This window comes from Natrix helvetica (assembly GCF_964273705.1).
Source record: "Natrix helvetica genome assembly, chromosome: 1".
Classification (NCBI taxonomy): Eukaryota; Metazoa; Chordata; class Lepidosauria; order Squamata; family Natricidae; genus Natrix; species Natrix helvetica.
Genome location: NC_138548.1, coordinates 239,658,701 through 239,681,567, shown reverse-complemented (window position 1 = coordinate 239,681,567; position 22,867 = coordinate 239,658,701). Strand labels below are relative to the sequence as shown.

At 44.1% G+C, this 22,867-nt stretch overlaps 1 protein-coding gene across 7 annotated transcripts in view; it reads right to left on the bottom strand.

Annotated features, from left to right (window-relative positions):
* The window catches only part of BAHCC1 (BAH domain and coiled-coil containing 1), a 133,552-nt gene that overhangs the window by 8,869 nt on the left and 101,816 nt on the right, over window positions 1-22,867 (bottom strand). For all 7 annotated transcript variants that reach the window (XM_081934630.1, XM_081934629.1, XM_081934628.1 and 4 more), the window contains 11 exons: window positions 20,805-21,004; window positions 18,034-18,170; window positions 17,351-17,476; window positions 7,105-7,219; window positions 6,021-6,285; window positions 4,527-4,718; window positions 3,716-4,023; window positions 3,136-3,237; window positions 2,447-2,579; window positions 1,955-2,069; window positions 881-956 (listed from right to left, as the gene is read on the bottom strand). In XM_081934630.1, the coding sequence (XP_081790756.1) occupies window positions 881-956; window positions 1,955-2,069; window positions 2,447-2,579; window positions 3,136-3,237; window positions 3,716-4,023; window positions 4,527-4,718; window positions 6,021-6,285; window positions 7,105-7,219; window positions 17,351-17,476; window positions 18,034-18,170; window positions 20,805-21,004 (1,769 nt within the window). The remainder of the gene's footprint in view (window positions 1-880; window positions 957-1,954; window positions 2,070-2,446; window positions 2,580-3,135; window positions 3,238-3,715; window positions 4,024-4,526; window positions 4,719-6,020; window positions 6,286-7,104; window positions 7,220-17,350; window positions 17,477-18,033; window positions 18,171-20,804; window positions 21,005-22,867) is intronic.

The following is a 22,867-nucleotide window of genomic DNA, read 5'->3' as shown; positions in this document are numbered from 1 at the left end:
ACATCCTATAGTTGTATTCTTCTCAGATTTTTTTTTTGCAACCTACCTAAATCCCTACTATCCAGAAGGCATGACCATGCCAAGTTCTCTTATTACAGGTAGTCTTCACTTAATGACTATGAAGTTACAATAACTGAACAAAAGGTAGTTATCCTTCAACTCCTCCCATCTCACCTATTTCTCCACATTTCTGCCCTTTTGGTCGCCGTGCACCCCACTGCTTACCCTGGTACTCCTTGTGGCCCCCAATCTACCTTCACTGTCTTCTATATCTTTTGAGGAGATACAATCAGCTGCTGACCCTCTCTTGATGCCTCTGTGAAACATTGCAAAAAGCCAGCAGCAGCCTTGGCCAAAATCAGATGGGGGCTGCAGGGGCAGGTGGCAGTGCTGGAGGATGACCCAAAGAGCAGAGATGGGGGGGGGGGGTAGATAGGCAGGTGTGTGGGTGTGGGGAGGGGGAGTTGGAGGGTGGCCACAGCAAGGTGGTGGCGCCTTGGCTGCCAAAGGGAACACTCTGGGCCAAGCCAGGGAGAAGGAACTGGCCCTTCATACAAGGCAGAAGTGTGAAGTCCTTGCCTAACAATCATAACAAGGATTACCACTACTAAGCAGTGTAGTCGCATGATGTTTCACTTAAGGACTCCTTCTTCTAGTCCTGGAAATTCTGGTCCCAATTAGGGTCATTAAATGGTCAAGCTTACTAGGAATAATCTGGTGTAGCAAATCCATGCACATTTGCAAAAGAAAGCCACACTTTCTGCTCCCCATCCCTCAAGTAAGTCCTACAGGTATTACTCCTGAGAGTCCAGCTTCTCTCCCCCTGCCCATGCCCACAGCCAGCCTGATTAATCACAGGCTCTGATCTCCTGAGACTTACCGCCTCCTGCAACAGCTGCTCTTGGGAATAGATTCTCTGCCTGTTCCCTCGCTCTCCCTCAATGACAATGCTGTAGCTGTGGAACAAATAAGTGACAAGCATTTACACAGATGATGATCTGAAGGGATAGAGGAGAAGCTAGCTTGGTTAATTTCAATAGTTATTTAACAACAAGAAGCTCAATTCTTGGTTGGCAAGAGTCCTCCCTTTTGAACTAGCACAGCACAATGGAAGTTCAATGGTTCTGACCACTTGAGTTCCCAGATCAGTAAGAGTGTTAGTATGTAAGTGTTTAAAATGTGAGAAAAAAGAAATGTTACACCACTCTACTCTCCAGATGTGCTGAGTTGTAACTCCTCAACCCTATGAGTAAGAGCACTAAATAGTGCTAACACACAATTTCATATATATTTACTCATGCTTTGCCTGAGTTTCACAGAATTCAGTAGGATTTACTTTCAGATAACCCCCTTCCCCCGCCCCGAGAATTGTGTTAGAATACTTCCCATGAATCATACTTTAGATCCAGCAAAATGCTTGGACTTCCATGCATACTACAGTTGTTTTCTTTTTATGAAGACAGGCAATAGTTTGTCCAAGATCATACAAGAAACTCATAAGGAAGAGGAATCAGGACGTAAGTCTTTCCAGACTCAGTCCTTGGAACCAGATGGGATTCTTGAACAAATGTATTTTTCATTCTGATTAATGGAAAGAGGAGGAAGAAGGCCCAGGATTTGATCTGGGAGAGGATAGGGTAGAGAATTAATCACCAATTAACTCTATTTGCAGATGAGGAACCAGAATGATTAATATTGCAGTAGGTGCCTTTGGGTTAATTATTGTAAGAAGGGAGTACCTGGGTTTCTTGTAATCAGTTACTGCAATTGTCTATAAGCATTAGAGAGATGTGGGATAATAAGGGATAGAAGGGAATGCTAAAAAAGGAAATGCCTACAATTCTAAGTGATGGATGCATTGTACAGTATCAACAGCAATGAAGCCGTACTGATCTTGAAAAATCTCGCTACGGTATCCTTTGTCCAAATTTATGCATAGGAATCAGGTCCTTACATGTCAGGTGGCTGCAGACTCTTTACATTGCCGGCGTAGAGCAGACTGTCTTCTTTGGGGATAAGCACACGCAATCCATCCTGAAGATCTTCTTTGAGGATGGTACAAGACTGGGCTGCAACCATAAGACAAAGCCATGAATCCACAGTTAATTCTCTTCCACTTCTGTTTATATACTTGGAAACTTCAGGCAGGGATCAACGCTTGAAGAATTCAAGCCAGAAGTATGGACCACACTGCACCGTCCACCTTTGATCTGCACAACTCCACTTCAATTTTCTGAGCTACCCTTGTCTTGCCTTCATAGTTCACTTTAGGAGCTATACAATCCCACCATATTTCATCTCTTAACGCTTCTTCTCGTCACTATCCTTGTTTATTTCTCTTCTTGACTTCTGCATTAATAGTAATTCTTTCACCTGGGCTATGCTAGGCCTTGTTAATTGCTTCACCAAAGGGTACTCTTTGGTCATGGTTTCTGCAGAGACTTACCGGAGGTCATATCTTCTTCAGCACCAGTGGGGGTCATCTCCTCCTCTTCAGAGAAGCTGCTATTGTCATCAAATTCAAAATGGTCCTCAATGGCAAAACTCTCCATCAGCCGACTGACTGCCCGGCCTTTGCACTGCACGGCAAAGCAAAACAGATTTCCTTGTTTTTACAAAACTGACGTCAAACTTGCTAGGCCAGGAATGGATGAAACCAACGTCTCTCCCAGCCTCAATTCATTCTTAGCCCATGGCATTACTCTGGCCTTTGACTAAGAAAGGGCTCAGCTTGAAATAAAAGGGGCAGGATGCTATGCCAGTGACACTTTTCACATAGGCTCTGCAGGGCCCCGTCCACATGCATATTCTAATCTGAAAACTTCTACAAGTGAGCTATTATTTTGTGCACCCACACACCACGTGGTAACCCACTGACAGAAGTTTTCCGATAAGAGAATTGAAATCTCATGAGATTTCAGGGATGAAACTGCTGCAATTTCACAGACTATCTTCGAACGACTTTTCAATTATTTCTTTTTTATATTTAAAAAAAAATGATTTGCACCCGTGCCAATACGCAATAAAAATGTCCTGAGGAAGAGAGAGGCCATCTGCTTGCCTCTTTTATTCTGGGTAATAAAAGGTCAGCCGTATCTGACCTATCCAAGACTTGCACTATTTCACATTTCCTACCTGCTTGCTGACCACCTTGTTCTTAACCTTAGACAGCTTCTTGCCCTTGCTGAGGATGGCCTTGGCATTGCGAGGAGAGAGGGTCAGCGCTCCGTTTTTTCTCTGCCCAAAGAAAATAAAGATAAAACAATCAAATACCACATGCAGCGGACAAATATTTACCATACTACCATGTAGCTCAGTTGACAGTTACAACTGCAAAAAAAGACCTTTTCCTCTTTCTTAGGGGCCCTTTATGAGATCAGTTATGTTCAGGTTGTGTTGAGGAAGGTCTGCTGTTACCCAGCGTACCCAGTGGTGAAATTCAATTTTTTTTAACTACCGGTTCTGTGGGCGTGGCTTGGTGGGCATGGCAGGGGAAGAATACTGCAAAATCTCCATTTCCCTCCCCACTCTGGGACCAACCAGAGGTGGCATTTACCAGTTCTCTGAACTACTCAAAATTTCCGCTACCGGTTCTCCAGAACCTGTCAGAACCTGCTGGATTTCACCCGAGCGTACCCCTGGACTCCCAAAACAGATCACCGCCATCCTTCCTTCACTGAGGACCACGTCCAGCCCCTTTATCTGCCCAGCTTACCCTGAGGGCCGACTGCAGGACTTTGCTCTTGCGTGTGGCTTTCTTGAGGCGTTCACTGGTGAGTTTCCCTGCATCGTCACGATTTGCAAACGAGCGGGCCTGGATGCTGGAGAAGAGCCCCTCGGCAGCGCTCGACGTTCCAGGTCCACAGTGAAACTCCTTGGCCTTACTCTTGAGTTTTTTCTTGCTAGAATTCTCACAAGATCCCGCTCGGCATACTGGCACCTTTTCCAACCTCCCTAAGCCTGGCTTCACTGGCCGCCTCTTTATTTTCACTTGGCCTTCGGGACTGGGGATTCGACAGGGCCCTAGGGGGATCCAGAGATTATAGCAATGAAAAAAATAAATACGCAAAGCGGAACAGGAAAAAAAAATAGCCTCAGTGGATAAGCCCGTGTTTCATTTTGCTTACACAGACTCCACTTCAGGAAAGTGTAATGTTATTAGGCCAATTTTGAGTAGAGTCTTCTCAATTAGCAATTTGTGAGACTAGCCAATGCTCTCATTTTTTTTTAACAAATTGGGGCTCAGCATGTAATAGCAGAATCTGGCTTTTATAGACCCCAAATGCCCCTTTAACTGAAAGGGAAGATGCAGTGTAACTTAGAAAGAGTTGGTTGCAGGAAGACCTTTCACTGCCATCTTACATCCACCCTCAAGTGCAAATCATATGATATGACAGTAGGTGGAAGGGCTGGATATAATTTCAGCCATTGATGTTCATGAGGCTCCATGGCCCTTCCCCTTCCATCACCTTGGAACAGATTCAGCAATTCACCAAAAAGAGCTTTATTTCAATCCATTTCATTACCTAGCAAGCCTTGCCTCTCCTTTTTCTTCTTTGCTTTCTGATTGGCCTCCATTTTCACCACGGAGGAAGGAGAAGGGCCAAGCACAGGAGGGTTCACTGTTAAATGCACGGGGGAGCTGTTGTCACTCGTCAAGTTATCATCCCCGCCACCATCACCATCGTCACTTTCATAGTCTCTGTGGTGATTGTCATCTGTAAATGAGGAGGAGAGTCAAGACAAATTGAGGCAAGAGGGGGGAAAAAGGAGGCCGCTTCCAAGATGAGGATTCTGATACTTTGCTTCATCATTCCAACATCATAGACCACTTATTGCGACCATCAAAGTAAAACCAAGGCCATCACTGCATTGTTTCTAAGGGTAATAGCTCAACACAAAGCTATCGAGCGGATTGAGGCTTTTCAAATCAATCTCTGCTGGTAGTGTGACCCTCATATCAATGCCCCACTTAGGACTCATTGGCTTTGGTTACTGCTGCAAGGCCTGGCGTGTAAGGATTGGTAAAGTTGCATCGGTGTGATGAGTAAAAATAGCGGAGTAAAGGTTGTTAAAAAAAAATCCAGCCAACAATCCGAGAACTCTGAATAATGTTTTGGCCGAGCTATTCCCTCCTTCGACGTCAGCCTCCCAAATGAACTGCCCATAAACCACCCCACTTCCAATCCTGGCTTCCATATCCTGATTCTTGACCCTTTGACAATGAGCCTTTGTTCTTTCGGCTTTGGGGGAGTGGAAGCAGGATTTCTGTCTCAGCATTGCTTTCCTGATAAGATGCCCCAGGAGCTTCAGGGGAAGCCATAAGCCTGCAGTCAAATGAGAGCGGACATTGGCCCCACTAGAGGACATCATGTGCAGCTATTTTTAAATTTCAGAGCTTCCTTCTGCTTGCCAGCAGGAAATATACTATGTGGCAAGCTCCTCACCAGAGCTGAAGATAAGAGCTTTGGAGAAGGGTGGATTCGCCTGGGAATGGGCCCTGGGAGAAGCTAATTGTACTTGCACTTCCTCAGTGGCACGGAGGAGAGATGAATACCTGGGAGGCCTGTTAACTGGCCTGGAGCTCAGAAAATATCCATTGGACACTAATCCCCTTTTTGCTATGCAGGTAAACATCCCTTGTCCCAAGGCCCGAGTCCTCTTTTAGCAGCAATAGACAGAACATGCTCACAACCGCAGGGTTGTGAATAGCATTCTCTTGTTTCCCATTATCAACTTTCCTTCCCAGGTGCCAAATGATCCTTCCCTTCAATCTGAATGTCCCAAAGGTGCTTTTCCAAAAGGCAGCTGGACTTTCTTGGGTCCCCCCCCCCCCTTTCGCTTTTCGCCCAAGAAGCTTCTTCAATTCAAGAAGCTTCTTTTTAATTGGATAAAAAACGAAACGTTTTCAAGGGGAAAAAACCCCAAGAAAATCCAGTTGCCTTTTGGAAAAGGACCTTTCAGTCAACCATGACCTGGATGGTTGAAAATCTCCATAGACCTTCAGTCTGAATCTGTACCTGCTTCAGCATTTCCTGGGCTAGGCTTGGCCTCCAAGGGAGTGAGATCCTGCTGTGGGTATTTGGGAGATGCGGCTTTGGAGCTCTTGGTTCGAGAGAGTTTCTTCTGGATACGGGTGCAAGGGATAGGCTCTTTCCGTCGGAAGGGACCGATGCTCGTGGGCAAGACTTTGCTTTTGACTTTCTGCTTGAGATGAGAGGCCTTGTGTACTACTGTGGAAGCCAACTTGCTTTGCGAACTGCTCTTCTTGCAACGAACCTTCTCCTGCAAAAAAAAAAGCAAAAGCAAAAATGGTAGAAAAGACACCTTAATACTTATTGCCTATTGCTTCCCTCTTGCTCAGGAGGGAAATCTATATTTGAATTGGGAACTTGGAAAGGATTGAAAAATCTTATCTTACTCTCTGACCATTAATAGTGAGGATACTGGATACCACCTATAACTAGTAAATAAAAATGGACCCCTAATGTAAAAAACACAAAAGTAGAAACGACTAACTAATAGATAAAATGGATACTACATGTACCTATAACTGAATCTTCTTTAACAATGTCTCAATGTGATTCTGAACCCTTATGGTCTTATTTGCATGCACCTAGTTTCTATTTTGTACGCTAACAAGTAATGTTAATCTTTTTCTTCTTTTTAAGACAATAAACTACTTGAAAACAATTTCCAATGCCCCTTAGCCTCTTGAAAAACTTAAGAACAAGTGTTATTTCTATACTTGTATTTCATAGTTTTTATACTTGTATTTCATAGTTTTTATACTTGCAATTCATAGTTGAGCCATGCAAATTCTGAAGCAAGGCAAATAAGCATAATTCATGCTATTAAACAGCAGGGGAGAGGTGTGCCATAAAATGTAAGATGTAAAAAAGATGTGAATATTCCTCTCGCATCTACCAAAAGAGCATCTGTCCATCCAGCCTGGTTCATCTCAGGACCCTAAATCCTCATAGCTGATGTGAATATCACATTGGTTTTAAACCATCAAAAGAATATGCTTTTCTAAAGGCAACAAGTTATTTCTTCTCCAAATGCAGTGTAGGCAGAAATATAAAGATATTAAGGCATGCTCACCTGGGAGCTTTTGATGCCACTGTACGTCGTTTCTGATATTTTCCGTTTTTTCTTCTTGGGCTCCCCTTCGGCCCTCAACTCTGTACACAGTAGAGATAAGGTGGCTTTCACAGACCTGTAAATGGAAAAGAATGCACAGGTTGGAGAAAGAAAATGCATTTCCAATGAGCCATGGAGAAGCATACAGGCCCAGGATCTAAGCATTTTTAAATTAGAAACAGTCTCCAACAAACATACAGCACACCTGTAAAAAGACCTAACCTCTGTTTAGTTCCATTTATTTAAACTTGTATATTTTAGACTGCTACATCACTATTTACAGCCAACCATGGCAATCTGATAGATATGTTATGGGTATATACATTAGATATTTACTCATACATATTCTGGACCCAAGTCTCATTGTTGTGGGGATCAGTATCCATGATTATTATTATGGTGATCTTTTACGTCTAACTAGATATATTTCGCCTTGTCTATGCATAGACTGATCATTCCTGAGATATCACTCCACATAAAGAAACACTAAGCTCCCTGACTGTCAACATCCAAAGTCTAATGTTCATACAGTGAAGAACAATAAAGCAGATCCAGACCACAAAATACAAATCCCCCCAAAGGTGGGATGATATGTTTTCAGCATAACACTACAGTAGGCCTAAATACTTCCTATACGCTATAAATCATGACTTTATTTTGTAACTAATCCATTCTCTCTTTCTACTCTGATGGACTTTACAAATGGCTCAAATAATGCCTTGTCTTCAGAAATAAATAAATGTATCTGTTTGACTTGCCCTTTTTTCCACTTACAGTGAGGCCTTGGAAAATGTTGCCATGTTCGACTCCTCCATTCTTCATTTACTGGCTTAACTCACAGTGAGGAGTATTATGGGTTTCTGAATGAAGAAAGAGGAGTCAAACATGACAGCGCTTTCCAGGCCTAATTGTAAAAACGGAGACTGTAGCAATTAAACAGGTGCATTAATTTATTTCTGAAGTTGGGTATTTGAAGCAAATTAGAAACCTGGGTAGCTTCTAAAAGTTCAGCAAAGAAAGATGTTATATTTTAGAAGATAATGAAACAATTAATAATATGAAGGAAGGAAGTTATGGTTACTATTAGTGTGAAAGTGTAGTACTCCATCTTATTTAAGAATTGGATAATGGATCCGCTTTACTATTCTTCATTGTAAAGTGTAATTGTATAGTCACAAATACCCTTTGTAATAATAGTTTACATCTCCTTTGAATTGTCACTCTATATGATTGTGATTTTTGTTGTTGTGAAAAGATATAAAAAGCTCAAGAAATATATTCCCACTATACTATAGATACTGTATGTCTGAGTGTACACTAAACACTAAGCATTTGGTGAGCGCTAGACACTCACAAGATTTGGAATCAAAGTATACTGTTATAGAAAAACATTTCCATAAATATTACCAAATTCTATATGAGCTATAACGTGGCCTAATATTTCCCTCCTCTTGGTAACTGAGATGTAGCTAGGATTCAGGCCTAGGACCTCCTGGAGTGTCCTAAACTTTCTCTCTTTAGACCAGAACACGATATAGGCCAACCTTTTGGGGGAAGTTTCCCATGGATGTCACCCTACATTCAGTTTTCCAAGCGATGATGACATTTTCTAGGTCAGGGGTGGGGAACTATGACCTTCTTATGACTTGTGGACATGCTGGCTCAGGAATTCTAAGAGTTGAAATCCACAAGTCATAAAGGGGCCATAGTTCCCCACCTCTGCTTTAATTAAAACTGTCAGGGGAAATATGTTACCTAAAAATCATTTTTATAGGTAATAATATTTCTGGCCAAACTGCCCATCTAGGCATCCTGCTCACCTGCCAACTTATTTTCTGGATGCATCCTCTAGCTGCTTCTCACTTATCCTTAAATCTTTCACATACATCAACAGCCCGTATATTTTTGGTCAGAAGGACACATTTGGCTTTAACAAGTTTACATGGCCAGCCCAAATTATGTTAACATGTATTCGCCTTGCACAACATGCACTCTAAGATGAAACTTGGAAGTTGCCTGATAAGAGCCAGCCTGAGAGAAGTTATTGCCTGAGGCAAAAGTTAACAGGATAAGACAGACACATTCCAACTGCACAGACGGACTGGACTGGTACATATTGAACTGGTATTTTCCATCACACTTGAAGTTCCAGGTCAATTTAAAAGTTCAAGACAGGTGATAGGACGTGTTCTGCTCCTTGTCTCTAGAGAGCTTAGAGGAAGCGGCTGGGGGTTCACCAATATTTGCGGCCTGTGATAGTTGCTTAACTCTGCTAACAATAGGGGCAAACTCTGCCATTGATCCTCAGGAACTGAGAGTTTCTTTGTTATAAACAATGGGAAACAGCTTACTGCAACAATATTCCCTTAAGGTTGCATGCAGAACAGTATATGAAGGGAATGGGTTGGCAGGTGTAACTTTTTATGGCCTGGTGCCTTTCCCTCGATGCCACTGTCTTAAGACTTGGTATTCACAAAGGTTCTTACTTCTTCTGACTTTCAAACACAGAACCCGACCCCTCTTCCTCCCATCTCTCAGGAGCAAGAGGGCACAGCAGGAATGCACTGCCAAAACATCTGGCTTCTATTGAATTTTACTGCTTCCTCAGGAAGCAGCTTGGATGAAGATGGATTTGTGATAGCCGTGAAAAAAAAAAGGAGAACAAATTTCTCCCCACACACATAAGAATAGCCAGGGTTACTAAACACGTATGCACAGGCACACATTTACTCCTTGCTTGATAAAAGACCCCACCTGAGGCAGCTTGCCCATTTGCTTTTGAAGAAAATTGGACATAAAAATTAGAGAGGGCATTAAAAAAAAAACCACATAAGAAGCAGAGAGTGTTGCACGTTGTTCTATCCCAATCCTTTCTGAAGTACAAATAGATTTCCAGGATTTCCTGTGGCATACGGCGAATCAAAACTAAACCGGACCACCGCTTTGGAATGGTAGATCCTTACCAGAATGACCGGTACATTAAACTATCTTTTGAGAAGGAATCGAAAGTATGTCTTCTCTATAGAGGCATATGCAGACTCACACGGAGAAGATGTTTCTAGGGGGACAGGCACACAGTGGTGAATTCTCTTGCTTAGAAGAAGTTAAGTAGATCACGGAGCATTGAACAAACCCTCCTTTACATATTTCTCTGTGGGGGAGGAGGAGAATATGGCATAATTATTGTGTATCCCTCCCACATGTCCCATGGCTGCTCTACGAGAGGGAGGAGACATTCCTAGACTTCTCATGCCTTCCAGCAACTTTCTGGCTGCTGCTTTTGCTGCAACTCATTACTTCGCTAGCTATAGAGGGGGCTTGGGGACAATCACCTCTTTCAGCTGGGCTGGGTCGCATTTTACGTGCAAAGAGATTGCCACAAGAACTGCAGGGCAGCGCTTGCTCAGACCATTCAAGTCACAACAGCAGAAGTATTGCTGTATTTGTAGTAAGATGGATTTCCACTGAGGTGGATGGAGAGAGTACGTTCTAGGTTCAGACACAAATGATTATTAGTGCGTAGAACAGGGGTTCTTCAAACTTGGCAACTTTAAGACTTGTGGACTTCAACTCCCAGAATTCTCCAGCCAGCAGAGTTGAAGTCCACAAGTCTTAAAGTTGCCAAGTTTGAAGACCTCTGACGTAGAGGAACCGAGATTGTAAAAGGCGCAATGGAATGTATGTGCTGCTTTAGATATACGGTCTGGTGTTGTGGATTTCAAATTTACCCTAATTCCATTGCACTGAAACCCATTCATTGATGAATAAGTAAAGGATACTCATTGTGCTATTTACTTCCTTCTCTTTTTCTGAATACTATCCATATTTTCCCCCTACAGGGAAAAAATTGTAAAGAATGGGAAAGAATTGTAGAGAATTCTGGAAAAATAAGGAGAAGGGTAGGATGCTGAAGGGAAGAATGACAGGGTAGGCAGTTTCAGCGAACAGAATTATTACTGTGAGAAACAGTAAGTTATCTCATGTTGACCACTGAAAGCCATGTGGCTTTTTCTTAGGTTTATAGTGAACTTCTTTTGCAGATTATCACAGGTGATATGAGTAGGAAGTCAGAAAACCAATAGTTTCTCAGCATATATATTCCATGCCTATTATACAGAGATAGACAGGATCTTGAATCTGGTTTTGGAGCACTAATGTGCATTAATGAAATGAAAAATTCTGCACGACAGAATCCAATGATAGTGACCTACGTAAATCATGCAAATTGACCATGTTTGTGTGGTCGTGTGTTGTATAATTTATTCAAGGATATTGTTATTTTACATAGGTTTTCTGGTTTTGCTGTTCATGGGGAAGAGTGCAGAGCTATACAGCATCCTGAAATCCAGTTCCTATAATCACGGCAAATCTTGTTTCAAGGACTCACATGATTTCAAGTCTATCTTTGCAACTTTAAGAACCAGAAAGTTGTCTGTGTACGTAAAAACTCGAGATACAAAAAGTAAGATTTTGCTCTTCTGTGCTTTTACTGAGTCACAGCATACTCGGCAAGTTGTGTTCTTATTGGCAGCTGCCGCACGGGCCCCTCATACATGAAAAGGTCCAACATTCTCATTACTAGTAACCTGCCTAGGATTCCAGTTGATTCCAAGCTCTTTCTCTTTCTTGAGGGTCATTGTGTAGCCAGATCAGGCTGGCTTAGTGGGATGAGATGGGAGTAAGATTAATCCCACCTGGAACATTGAAAAGCAAATGAAGGACTATGTGGCTTGATAATGAGAGAAAGAAAAAAAAAGTGTTGGGGGGGGGGAGGAAACAAACCTCTGGCAACAACAGCTGATTATACTAAGTTGCAATCAGTCCAGATAAGAAAGGGGAAGCAAAACAAGGTAGCTACTCCCAACGACAATTACAAGGAATTAATTTGGGACTTATGTGGGCTGAGTCACCTTCTGACATCTACTAAATGACTGACTTCACATTACTTTGGCATTGCTCTCCTAGGTGTCCCGCCTGGCAGAGTAAATAGGAAGTGAATTAGCACTCTGAAGGCTTTGTCCCAGCTGCCATGGCTGGCGGGTTGCCCATTTTGAACTCCAATCCTCCTCAACCCTAATTGCTCCACTCTAGCACCCGGTGATCCCAAGGAGCAGCCTCTTATTTGCTCCACCCTGCGAATGCAGCCCAGGATTTGGAGCCGTGCAAGCCCCATCTTCCCAAAGCATGTTCCTCTCTTGGGCCTTCACCCTGTACCCTTAACCTTTTGGCCTAATCTTGACCCCGGAGCTGGTGCCAAATTCCAATTTGGCAGCGGTAGCAGGAAAGGAAGGAGGGAATTCCCTGGTTAAGCAGAGGGGAAAGGAAAGGAATGGAGCACCCCAAGGGCCATGAGTGGGAAAGGAAAATGGGCTGGCTTAGGAACAGCAAGCAAGTCCAGGCTACCCATAATGCCAAACCCCCAGCCTTTGCACTTCAGCCTACTCTAAAGTAGGGAATTACCATGGCTCAAGGCCACAGCTCTGTTCTGGGGAGTGGCTGGAGGGAGGCAAGCTTGGCAGACATCACTGCCTAGCGTGGGAAGTTCAAGAAGCAGGAATGTTCTCGATAGGAAGGAAGCCAAGGGACTGGGCTCGCAGCTGCTCTGGAAACATGTGTTGCTTCAGTGAGGCCAAAAGCCTCCACCTGACACAGGGTAGGGCTGCCATGATGGCTAGGAGCCCTGCCTTGGCACTTGATCAAGGAATCCTATGCCATAGCTGTTTGCTCGGGCAGGTTTACAGGGCAGACATACAAATGTGCAAACGTAAGAGAGCAAAACAGGAAGCGGAGAGGATTACCACTCAGGTGAAGATTTAAGTCTCAAAGCGGTATACGTATTATGCCAATTGTTTTCTGGGAGCTAGATAATTAAGGGGGTTTTCTGTGATCTCCGACACAAGGGTCAGCTTGACAAGTGCCCACATGTGAGCGTTCAGAGAAATGGCTGCACAAATGTGCACTTGTTTTATTGCCGTCTGGAATGGCATCTTTTGCCCCGAACCTATTTTGGAACAACCCCCACCCCCCAAAAAGCATCAAATGCTTAAAGCTAAGAGGCGTTTGAAAAGAACAGGGGAGGTGATACCTCAGACAAGCATAATCTCACTTGCAATTAATGCATGCAAAATAATCCATGACTACAAAGTTTAGAAATTTGGATTAGAGGGGAAATTAGAAATAACATGAAAATACTTCTAGGAATTGTAGCAAACTAGGATCCGGTACAGAAAATAATTTGCCAGAAAAATTAAGCTGGCGGAGCAGCTATTGGTCATCTTAGGGTGTGTGATTTTTCTCTTTTTTATTATTATTGACTAATCATATTTTAGCCAATTTTTAAAATTTTCAGAAAATTTGACTGTAGATCACATAGCAGTGTACATACAACATGAAATCCTATGCCCCTCAAATGAATTGGACTATACTTCCCAGACTGGAGTTCAACCTTAAGGCTCATCTACAGATCCCATTTTCCCAGATGCAAAAATACCTCGCTAACTATTGGTGGAGAATAGTTTTATGTAGATTTACAATTTTAGATTTAAGGTTTTTTTTAAAAAAATCCCACCTTTTTTATTTTTAATTAAGCAGCAAACATCCCTAATATTCCTTCCTTCTTCTATTTGGTCCACAACAACCATGAGGTGAGTTGGGCTGAGAGAGAGGGACTGGCCCTCATTCCTAAAAAGGGACTGGAATTGAAATCTCCACTTTTTTTATGTGCATGTGCCTTCTTCTCAATCCTTCCCTGGCCTATCCCAATGGCACTTTTTGCTCCTCTTTCTGTGCTCTCCTTCCAAACTTACTTTTTCCACTTCTGCCAGTGAAAGTCATGCCAAGCGGTCAGCATGCTGTGAATTGTCGGGACTCTTCCTACTGTCAAACAGCAATCTCTCCACTTCCCTTGCCAGCTCACAGATGGCAGGCAGGCAAAGCAGGAAGTGAAGGAGGGGACGCAGGTGTTTCTGGGGTGCCAATTCTCTTGGCATGAGCAAGATTCACTTATCCTCACAAGAGAGGAGGAAGTGAGTTGTTACTATCAGTTAGTGTAAGAAGAGATAGGACAGCCATTTGTCCGGAATAGTATAGGGTATGGTCTCCTCCTTGGGCAGGGGGGTTGGACTAGAAGGCCTCCAAGGTCCCCTCCAACTCTGTTATTCTGTATTCAGTTCTCCAAACTTTGTGGGATCACGAAATCACAGCAAAGAAACTGTTCTCCCTCACAACGTTCCACTTAATCCCGTTGCCCTGCCTGCTGGTGCCAAAGACATGCTCCCACCACGGATAGTCTGCTTTACCACAGAGATATCCCCCGCAGAATCACTTCCTCTTATGTCTGCCCTGCTGCATAGCTTAGATGCCATAGTCTCAAAAAGTGCGGGGAGTCGTGTTTTAACCAAATGTCCAATGGCCTTTTGGAAGTTTGTTAGACAGACATTGCTTCGATGTCCCAGTGCTCTACCATGACACTGGTTAAAATGATTCTTTTGTAGCTTCAACACTGCAGGGCCAAGCTCTCCAGAGGGGTTCCTGGCTGTAGCCCATGGATGTTCTGTTCTACGATCCAGCAGCTCCTCTCTGCTATTTTGCTACAATAGTGGTGAGTGGGAGGGGAGGGGCACATTTAAAACATGTATGCAGCGATACCTGCAAAGGCAAAAGGGAAAGCAGAGCTGTTATCCCAAGCACTGGGAATAGCTGCTTTGTCCCCTGCCAAGATAGGGATAATAGTTCCACTTCTTGCCCTTCTTACCCCCACTAGAACTCCCACCTGTGACATTTTATGGAAGTCAGAAACAGGGATGGGCCTCTCTTCTCCAACATGGCTTTTCTCACCATGAGTGAAAGGAGAAGTGGGGGAAATAATAGGTTATTTGGTGTCAATCCCACCCCTGGGATCAGAGAACAGATGTCAGGAGACACCACAGGTCTTCTACAACCACTAACTGGCATTAATGGACATTGAGGTAATCCTCATTTAGCAACTGCAATGGGGGCCGGCAACTCGGTCGTCAAGCAATACATCACAGTGGTCAAGTGCATCACATCACCATTTTACCTCAGCTTTCTTTTGTTTTAAGACCTATGAAGGGCCTAAGTGTGAGGAAGGTTGTAAAGTTACTTCTCCATCACCAGTGTAACTGCAAATGGTCACTAAGCAAGGCAGCTGTTAAACGGGTACGAGCTACCTTCCACATCTCACACCTCGTATCTCTCATGTGGACATAACCCTTTATTTCCCCTTCATTGCTGAGGCAGAATTGGGTCCAAATGTGGTCAGCACTTCTTATAACCAGCATATTTTTGTGTTGGCTCCCATCCTAGATAACGGCACTTTAGTGCCGCTATGCTAAACAGCGCTTGGAATGCTGTTCTGGAATCGCAGAATCTCCTCTTTCAGCTTTTAAAGATTTGCTGGCAAATCCATCCGGGTGGGATGATTTTTTGGACTCGTACGAAAGTGGGGTTAAAAATGTAAAGGAAGTGGAGCTTGGGGGGGAACCAAAGCTGGAATCGTCTTCCCAATAAGCTAAGAATGGCTTTCCCTTTGTATTTAATTTTGCATGAATCCACATAGCTTTTCAAGGTTTGGAGCGAGAATGGGGATTCTCCTGATTTCCCCCTCAGGATAAATCCACATAAAGGACCGGGGTGGAGAGGAATGGGAGAAGGCAAGCAAGTTTTCTAGTGAGTCCTGGAAGGTTTCCATGAGCCATATGGTGGAGCCATGTTGCAACCCAAAGCCAACACTAACTGCTTTTTTTCCCCCTGTAACCTTCACTACATTTGCTAATGTTTTGTGACATAAAACCTAGAGATTAATTTTTTTCTTCTGTCTTAATTGAAGGAACCATTTAGTACAGATTTAACTATTATTACCAAATCATCAGGATTGATGCAGCGCACACACGCGTGCTCCAATCATGTTTGGACTAGCTTGGAGGATTTATGCAAATGGGCCTGCCGGGAGAGGCAATTTGTAGCAGAGAAGGACAATTATACAGGGCCCGTGAGTGCGGGAATGACTGTGCCGGGCGGCTAATGGATAATCATAAAGCGCCAGCAGCAATGAACACCACTGCAGCGTGACCAATGACTTTATACAGCACAGATAAAGAGGCTTTTATGCAACACTGCCTTCCTTTTCAAAGAGGGGCAATTCTTCCCCCAGAGCAGTGCAGGAGGCAAGATAGACAGGAGGCAGGGGAGCAGAGAGGAACAGGCATCTTTTTAGCCCCCTGATTCTTTCAGATCTCGATGACCACTAGGATGGGCAAGGCCTCGGCTGCGCTGAGTGCTAAAGTGCGGTTGCCTCTAGGGTGAAGGCAACAGGAATAGCCAAAAAACAACGAACGCTTTGATCACAACATATTCACTGAACATCACCACCGCTTTTTCTCATGCTTCTTCCCAGTGTGGTCTGTAATTATTACGCGACAAACAGAGAGATCTGGGAGGAAGAGTCCGCTTTTTATAGTGTACAAATACAAGAAAGCAGTATAAAGGAACACTGACACTACACAGCTGTTTGATGTTAAAAAAAAGGCTGAGAAAGAAAGAAAGAGAGAAGGAAGGAAGGAAGGAAGGAAGGAAAGGGAGGGAGGGAGGGAGAGAGAGAGAGGGAAAGAAAGAAAGAAAAAAGGAGAGAAGGGCTTCATTATGTGAAATTTCCCTTTGCACAAAATCTAATTACGGATCCCCAGTGACAGATGTACACAAATGCAAACAGACTTAACACTTTGTCTCATTCATACCATCTAGCCTATATAGAGAGAGCACAATACCTGTAAAGTGGATGGAGGGGAAATTTCTAAAAGGAAAATGAAGAAGAGAGACAGGTAGCTAAAACCTTTCCTATCATGGCCCCTTATCATTGATGCACCTCTTTCCAGTTAATAATTCCAGATTTTGGGGGGTGGGGTGGGGGGGAGGAATCCCATGGTATTAGAATGAAGAGGGGGAGGCAATGATGAGAAAAGTTCCACCTTCCTCCCATCCTGCTAATGGCCTGATAGTCCCATTTGTAGATCTATCCTTGCAGAAACGCACACAGCAGCACTTCCATTCATTAGAACAGCCACACGGACAGACCCTTCTTAAGAGCCTCCACTGGGTCCCTCAAGCTTTCAAACAGACAGGCAATGCTGTACACATTTAGAGTGCTTTCCCCAACCCCAAGCGCCATAAGTCATGCTAGATCACTCACTTGACCTTCCTGCTGTCACTCTTGCCCATCGAACCCTGTCGCAATGAACTGAGTGCGCTGGAGTGCTTGCGTTTCCTAGGTCGCCCTGGTCCCCTTCGAGCTGGACTCCGGGAACTCTCTTCTCGCCTATACAGGTAATAACCATATTAAAGGCAGAACAAAAGGGCAGGAATGACCCTGCTCCCACATACTGAGGGTCTCTTTGGATGTGGGCACCAGTCTACCCTGTTTCCCCGAAAATAAGACCTCCCTGGACAATAAGCCCAATCAGGCTTTTGAGCGCAAGCGCTAAACTAAGCCCTCCCCGGAAAATAAGTCCTCCCTGAAAATATTGCAGCCCAGCAGCAGCCATGAGGTGACCCTGCTCACTGCCTCCTGCACCTCAAAAATAATAAGACCGCCCCCCAAAATAAGGCCAAGAGCTTATTTCAGGGGGTCAAAAGAAAATAAGACCCTGTCTTATTTTCGGGGAAACATGGTAGGACAGGGAAGGCCTTTGACTAAGGGGATCATTTGGCCTTCAGATGTTACGGTAAACAGATCAACCTGTAGATTCAAAGCTATTTCCCCCCCTTACCACTGGCGTTATTCCTGGTGCTGTTTTGCTTTACCCACCAGGCGAGTGGGTCAGGTGCTTATCCCTAGAAACCTGTAGTGAAAACTGAAGAAACCAAGACACTCACTCATGGTCATGCCGCCTCTGCAGTTTGGCCAATTCCCGCTGTTTCTCCTTGTAGCGTCGCTGCAGTTCTGCTAGGCGCATGCGCATGTCCACTTCCTGTGTGTCCAAATTCTCAATAGCTGCTTTCAGAGGGCAAACCTTTGGGAAGAGAGAAAAGGCCATCTTATCCACAGAGGAAAACAAGAGATGACAGGGGCATAATACGTTTGATTCATGCTTTTACTCCTGGTAGTTTATATGCCCTGAGACTTATTTGCACTCTTGAACTGAACAGATTTAGAAGGCCATTTGGTTCTACTTATGTACTTGCAGGATGACCTTTAAGGGACTGCTCTTGGGATCTTACACTCATGTTCAAGTGGGAGCCATTTTGGCCACCCAACGTCTTCAACTGCTAAGAAATGTCATTAAGACAAACTAATTTGAGGGGATTTTTGGAATTCAAGCCAAAATTATAGCAAGAAGAATGCTTCCAGTTGAAATGTCTTCTTCCTCTTTTTCTTCCTATAGGTGATTAACTTTGATAAAGATTTATCTTCTTGCTGCACACACTGAACATATAGAGATCTTTTAGATCTTTTGAGATCTTCTCAACCTGTGGGTCGGGACCCCTTTAGGAAAACACATATTTTTGAAAAAATACGGAAAACATAAAATAATTTTATGGTTGGTGGTCACCACAATATGAGGAACTGTATTAAAGGGTCGCGGCATTTGAGACCCACTGTTTTAGAGATTTCCCATTCTCTTAATGGACATTCTTGCCATTTAGGAACTCAAACGGATGAAGCACCTTAAGTCCATACAATACTGCTGAACTGTATTCAATTCTCAGACTGCAAGGGGTCCTCGATTTATAACCTGGTCGCTTTATGATGGGCCATCAAAAGCTACTTATGACCTGTTTTCAAAGTTAGGATGAGACAATCACTCCACCACCCACAATCACACAATCACGTTTTGGCAATTGACTTAGTTTTACGACACATTTGGCAATTGACTTAGTTTTACGACAGTCTGCACCAATGGTGGGTTCCAGATCCCGTCACAACTGGTAAGCTGCGATGGGGCTGGATGTCCACGCGACCCCCTAAGACGCCCCAGCTGCTCAGAGAGGTTGTGCAGGCATAGTACGCTATGCATGTGCGTGCAATTGGCCCATTTCCCTCAAAAAGAGGTAAGGAACGTGGGTGGGCGGGCCCCACCGAAACACCATTCCGGTACGGTAGCCGCTGCTCCCAGCTGCCACCGGTACGCCCGTATCAGGCTATACTGCCCGGAACCCAAAACTGGTCTGAACCATCTTTTTGCAACATTTTTAAACTAGTTTCTAGTGTATGCTTCTGGTTTCTGGGGGGGGGGGGGGGAAACCCTCCCATCAGGGGAAACTGATTTGGTTAATAACTGCAACATTTACTTAACAATTGCAGTGTTTGCATAACGACCACTGCAAAAAATACCAAAAAAGTCAGGTCCACTCACATGATGCCTCAAGTTACAACGGCAACAATTTATGACCATAATTCAGAGCTCAATTATTATCGTAACTCAAGGACTATATGATTCTGTATCGAATCAGAAGCCGAACATTTTAGCCTCCGTACACTCTACCCAGCCAACCTTCCCTCTAAATATGATTATTAAGATTGGAGAGGCTGATACAGCAAAAGCTATCCTGCGAAAGTTGATTAAGGCAAGCCTTAATAATTGTCCCCTAATCAAACAAACAAATAAACAAAAGCGGGAATAAAAAATGCACTCCAATGTTTCAAAATCGTCGACAGAGTTTTGCTTGTGGAACACATGTAGTCCTTGACTTACGACCACAGTTGAGCCCAAAATTTCTATTGTTAACTGAGACATTTGTTAAGTGAGTTTTGCCTCCCTTTTTTTTTTAACCTTGCTTGCCACGGTTGTTAAGTGAATCACTGCAGTTGTTAAATTAGTAACATGGTTGTTAAGTGAATCTGGCTTCCCCATTAACTTTGCTTGTCAGAAAGTCACAAAAGGGGATCACATGAATCAACGATCTTTAATATGAGTCAGTTGCCAAGCATCTGAATTTTGATCAGGTGACCACGGGGATGCTGCAATGGCCGTAAGTTTGAAAAACGGCATAAGTCAGTTCATTCAGTGCCCTTGTAACCTTTGAACAGTCAGTAAACAAACTGTTGTAAGTTGAAGACTACCTGTACAGCAGTCTGGCCCGATTCTGCTCTCTGATGCAGAGGTATACAGAGCAAGCCACGTTTTTGTTAGAATGATTGCAGTGTCACACAAGCTCCACCTCTCGCAGGTGACTATAATGCAGGGGTGTCCAAACTTGGGAACTTTAAGACTTGTGGACTTCAACTCCCAGAATTCCCCAGCCAGCATAGCTGGCTGGGGAATTCTGGGAGTTGAAGTCCACAAGTCTTAAAGTTCCCAAGTTTGGACACCCCTGCTATAATGCATGCATAAAAGGGGAGGGATCTGCACTGTGACATCATAATAAAAGTTTCACTCATGCTACCCCTCCAAAAATGAGTCTTAGGGGACAAAAGATTAGCCCTCAAGCACAAACAATTTATCACAGAATTCTCCATTATTACCTGGGAAAGTTGAGATCCTTCTTCAAATGAGATAGGTGGATCGTTTCGTCGTCTGTGGCAGCACAGACCACATGGCCCAGAAACACACCACAAAACTATGTCAGGCTACAAAAATGGAATGCTAGCGGGTAATCTTTCAGTCCCTCAGCTCTGTCATTCATTTTGAACGCAAGAAACTTACAGGCTTGGTTTTAGGGGTCCAGATGTATTTCCGCCGCGAGACCCGCATGCGAGGGCGCAGATTCACACACGGTGCGGCGTCTGCCAGGCTGAGGAGGTCAGGTGGGCTGCTCTCGAAGCCAGTGGCTTCCACAAGAGCCCAGGCAGCAGCAAGGGTGGCTAGACTTTGCAAATTGAAGGCTGCCAAGTCTTCATCCAGCACTGTGAAAAGCAAAAAGATACAATCGGAGATGATCAATTCTCATTCACAGAATAGGTAATTAATAAGTTATGAGCTTACATTTCCCACCTAGGGTTCTCAATCTTGTCACATCAAAGGAGCTATTCAGAGCTTCCAGACTAAATTTGCCTTCTTGGCGTGCTCCTGCCTGCCTCCTCTATCTGTCACACGGTTAGTTAGTTAGTTATGGCTGCCTTTTGCCACTTAGCAGTTCTTACCAGAGCCCAAAGATGGGCTCCAGCACAAGTCCGAAAGCTCAGAATACAAAACCTCTGGTTCCGGTGACCGAGCCCGATCGGATGCCGCAACATTATCCTGGGGACACGTATATTCGACCTCATTTGTAGGAAGGAAAAAGGCAGAAATAGCAGAGGGGAAACGGAGGAGGATTGTAAACAGAAAGGCCTCCTTAGTAAAGAGGGCACTGCAAATATTTCAACTGCATGATAAATACTTCATCTTGTAACATGCCTCTGAATACATATTCCACCCCTAGTGACTGGATGAAGTGTCTTGGGCTTCTATGCAAGGGTGGGCTTCAAAAATTTCAGCAATGGATTCTCTGCCCAGTTGCTGGATGGGCGTGGCCATGGTGGGTGTGGCCTAGTCGGCCTCCTGCACCATGGCGGGTGTGTGTGTGCTTGTCCTCCCCAGGCTCCAAAGGCTTTCCTCAAGTCTCTGGGAGGGCAAAAACTGCCTCCCTCGAGACTCCGTAAGCCCTCCGGAGGCCCTTCCGGGAGGCCTGTTTTCCCCCTCCCTGAGCCTCCGCACGGGCCCTGCACTTACTTTGCATTCAAAATGAGCTGTGTGAAAACTCCGGGGAGGGGAGGGGTGGGCACGGCCAGCCAGAGGTGGGATTTGGAGGTTCTCTGAACTGGCCATAATGTTAGCTACAGGTTCTCCTGAACCTGAGCGAACCTGTAGCAGCCCACCCCTGCTTCTATGCACATTTGGTACTATCTCACAATGTAGCCCATGTCTTGAAAAGACCCTGTCTTTCCTCTTCCCTGACACACCACGCTGCTTCCCCTCCCCCTCTGTTACGAAGGGCTGAAAGAAAGCCACGAGGTAGAAAAAGTTGGCTTGCAAGCTTACGGTCATTTAGAAAAGCAGAAAGCTCTTCCCAGACCATAGCTTAAAACCACCAAGTCCCTGTGTGTATTTCTTTGCAGAGGACATCCAAAGTCCTTTCACACAGAGGAAAAGTTGCTACCTGCCAAGCAAGAGGTCTGAGAAGCCCATCTGGGGCAGCAAACAGAAGCTATCATTGCCAGAATTTAAGGGAAAAGAGACCTATTGGAAATAGCCTCAGAAATTCGGGAAGAAGGGAAACAGTTGCTCAAATAGGGAGAACTGCAATGGCCATCTGTCTGTCTGTCTGTCTGTGTGTGTGTGTGTGTGTGTGTGTGTGTGTACGTGTGTATGTATGTATGTATGTATGTATGTATGTATGTATGTATGTATGCATTTGTGTTACAACCCCTGGTATGGCTAGCTGATGAGAGCTAAATAGCTTGAAATGGATCCATACTAGTCTCCCTTTATTTATTTATCAGCACAAATACAACACAAATATGTATGTATGTATGTATGTATGTATGTATGTATGTATGTATGTATGTATGTATGTATGTATACCCACACACACACACACAAGTGGAAAAAGGGTAACCATGGACATATTTTTAAAAAAGAAACCTGCAGTATGCATGTGTGGGTGTACCTCTTTAAAGACTCATGCATTCATACACCTCTCTCTCTCTCTTGCTCATGGGGTGTTGCTCTTTGTATACAAGTGCATCTGCTTGTGAAAGTGCCTGCGCACACGTATGAGAAGGCACATA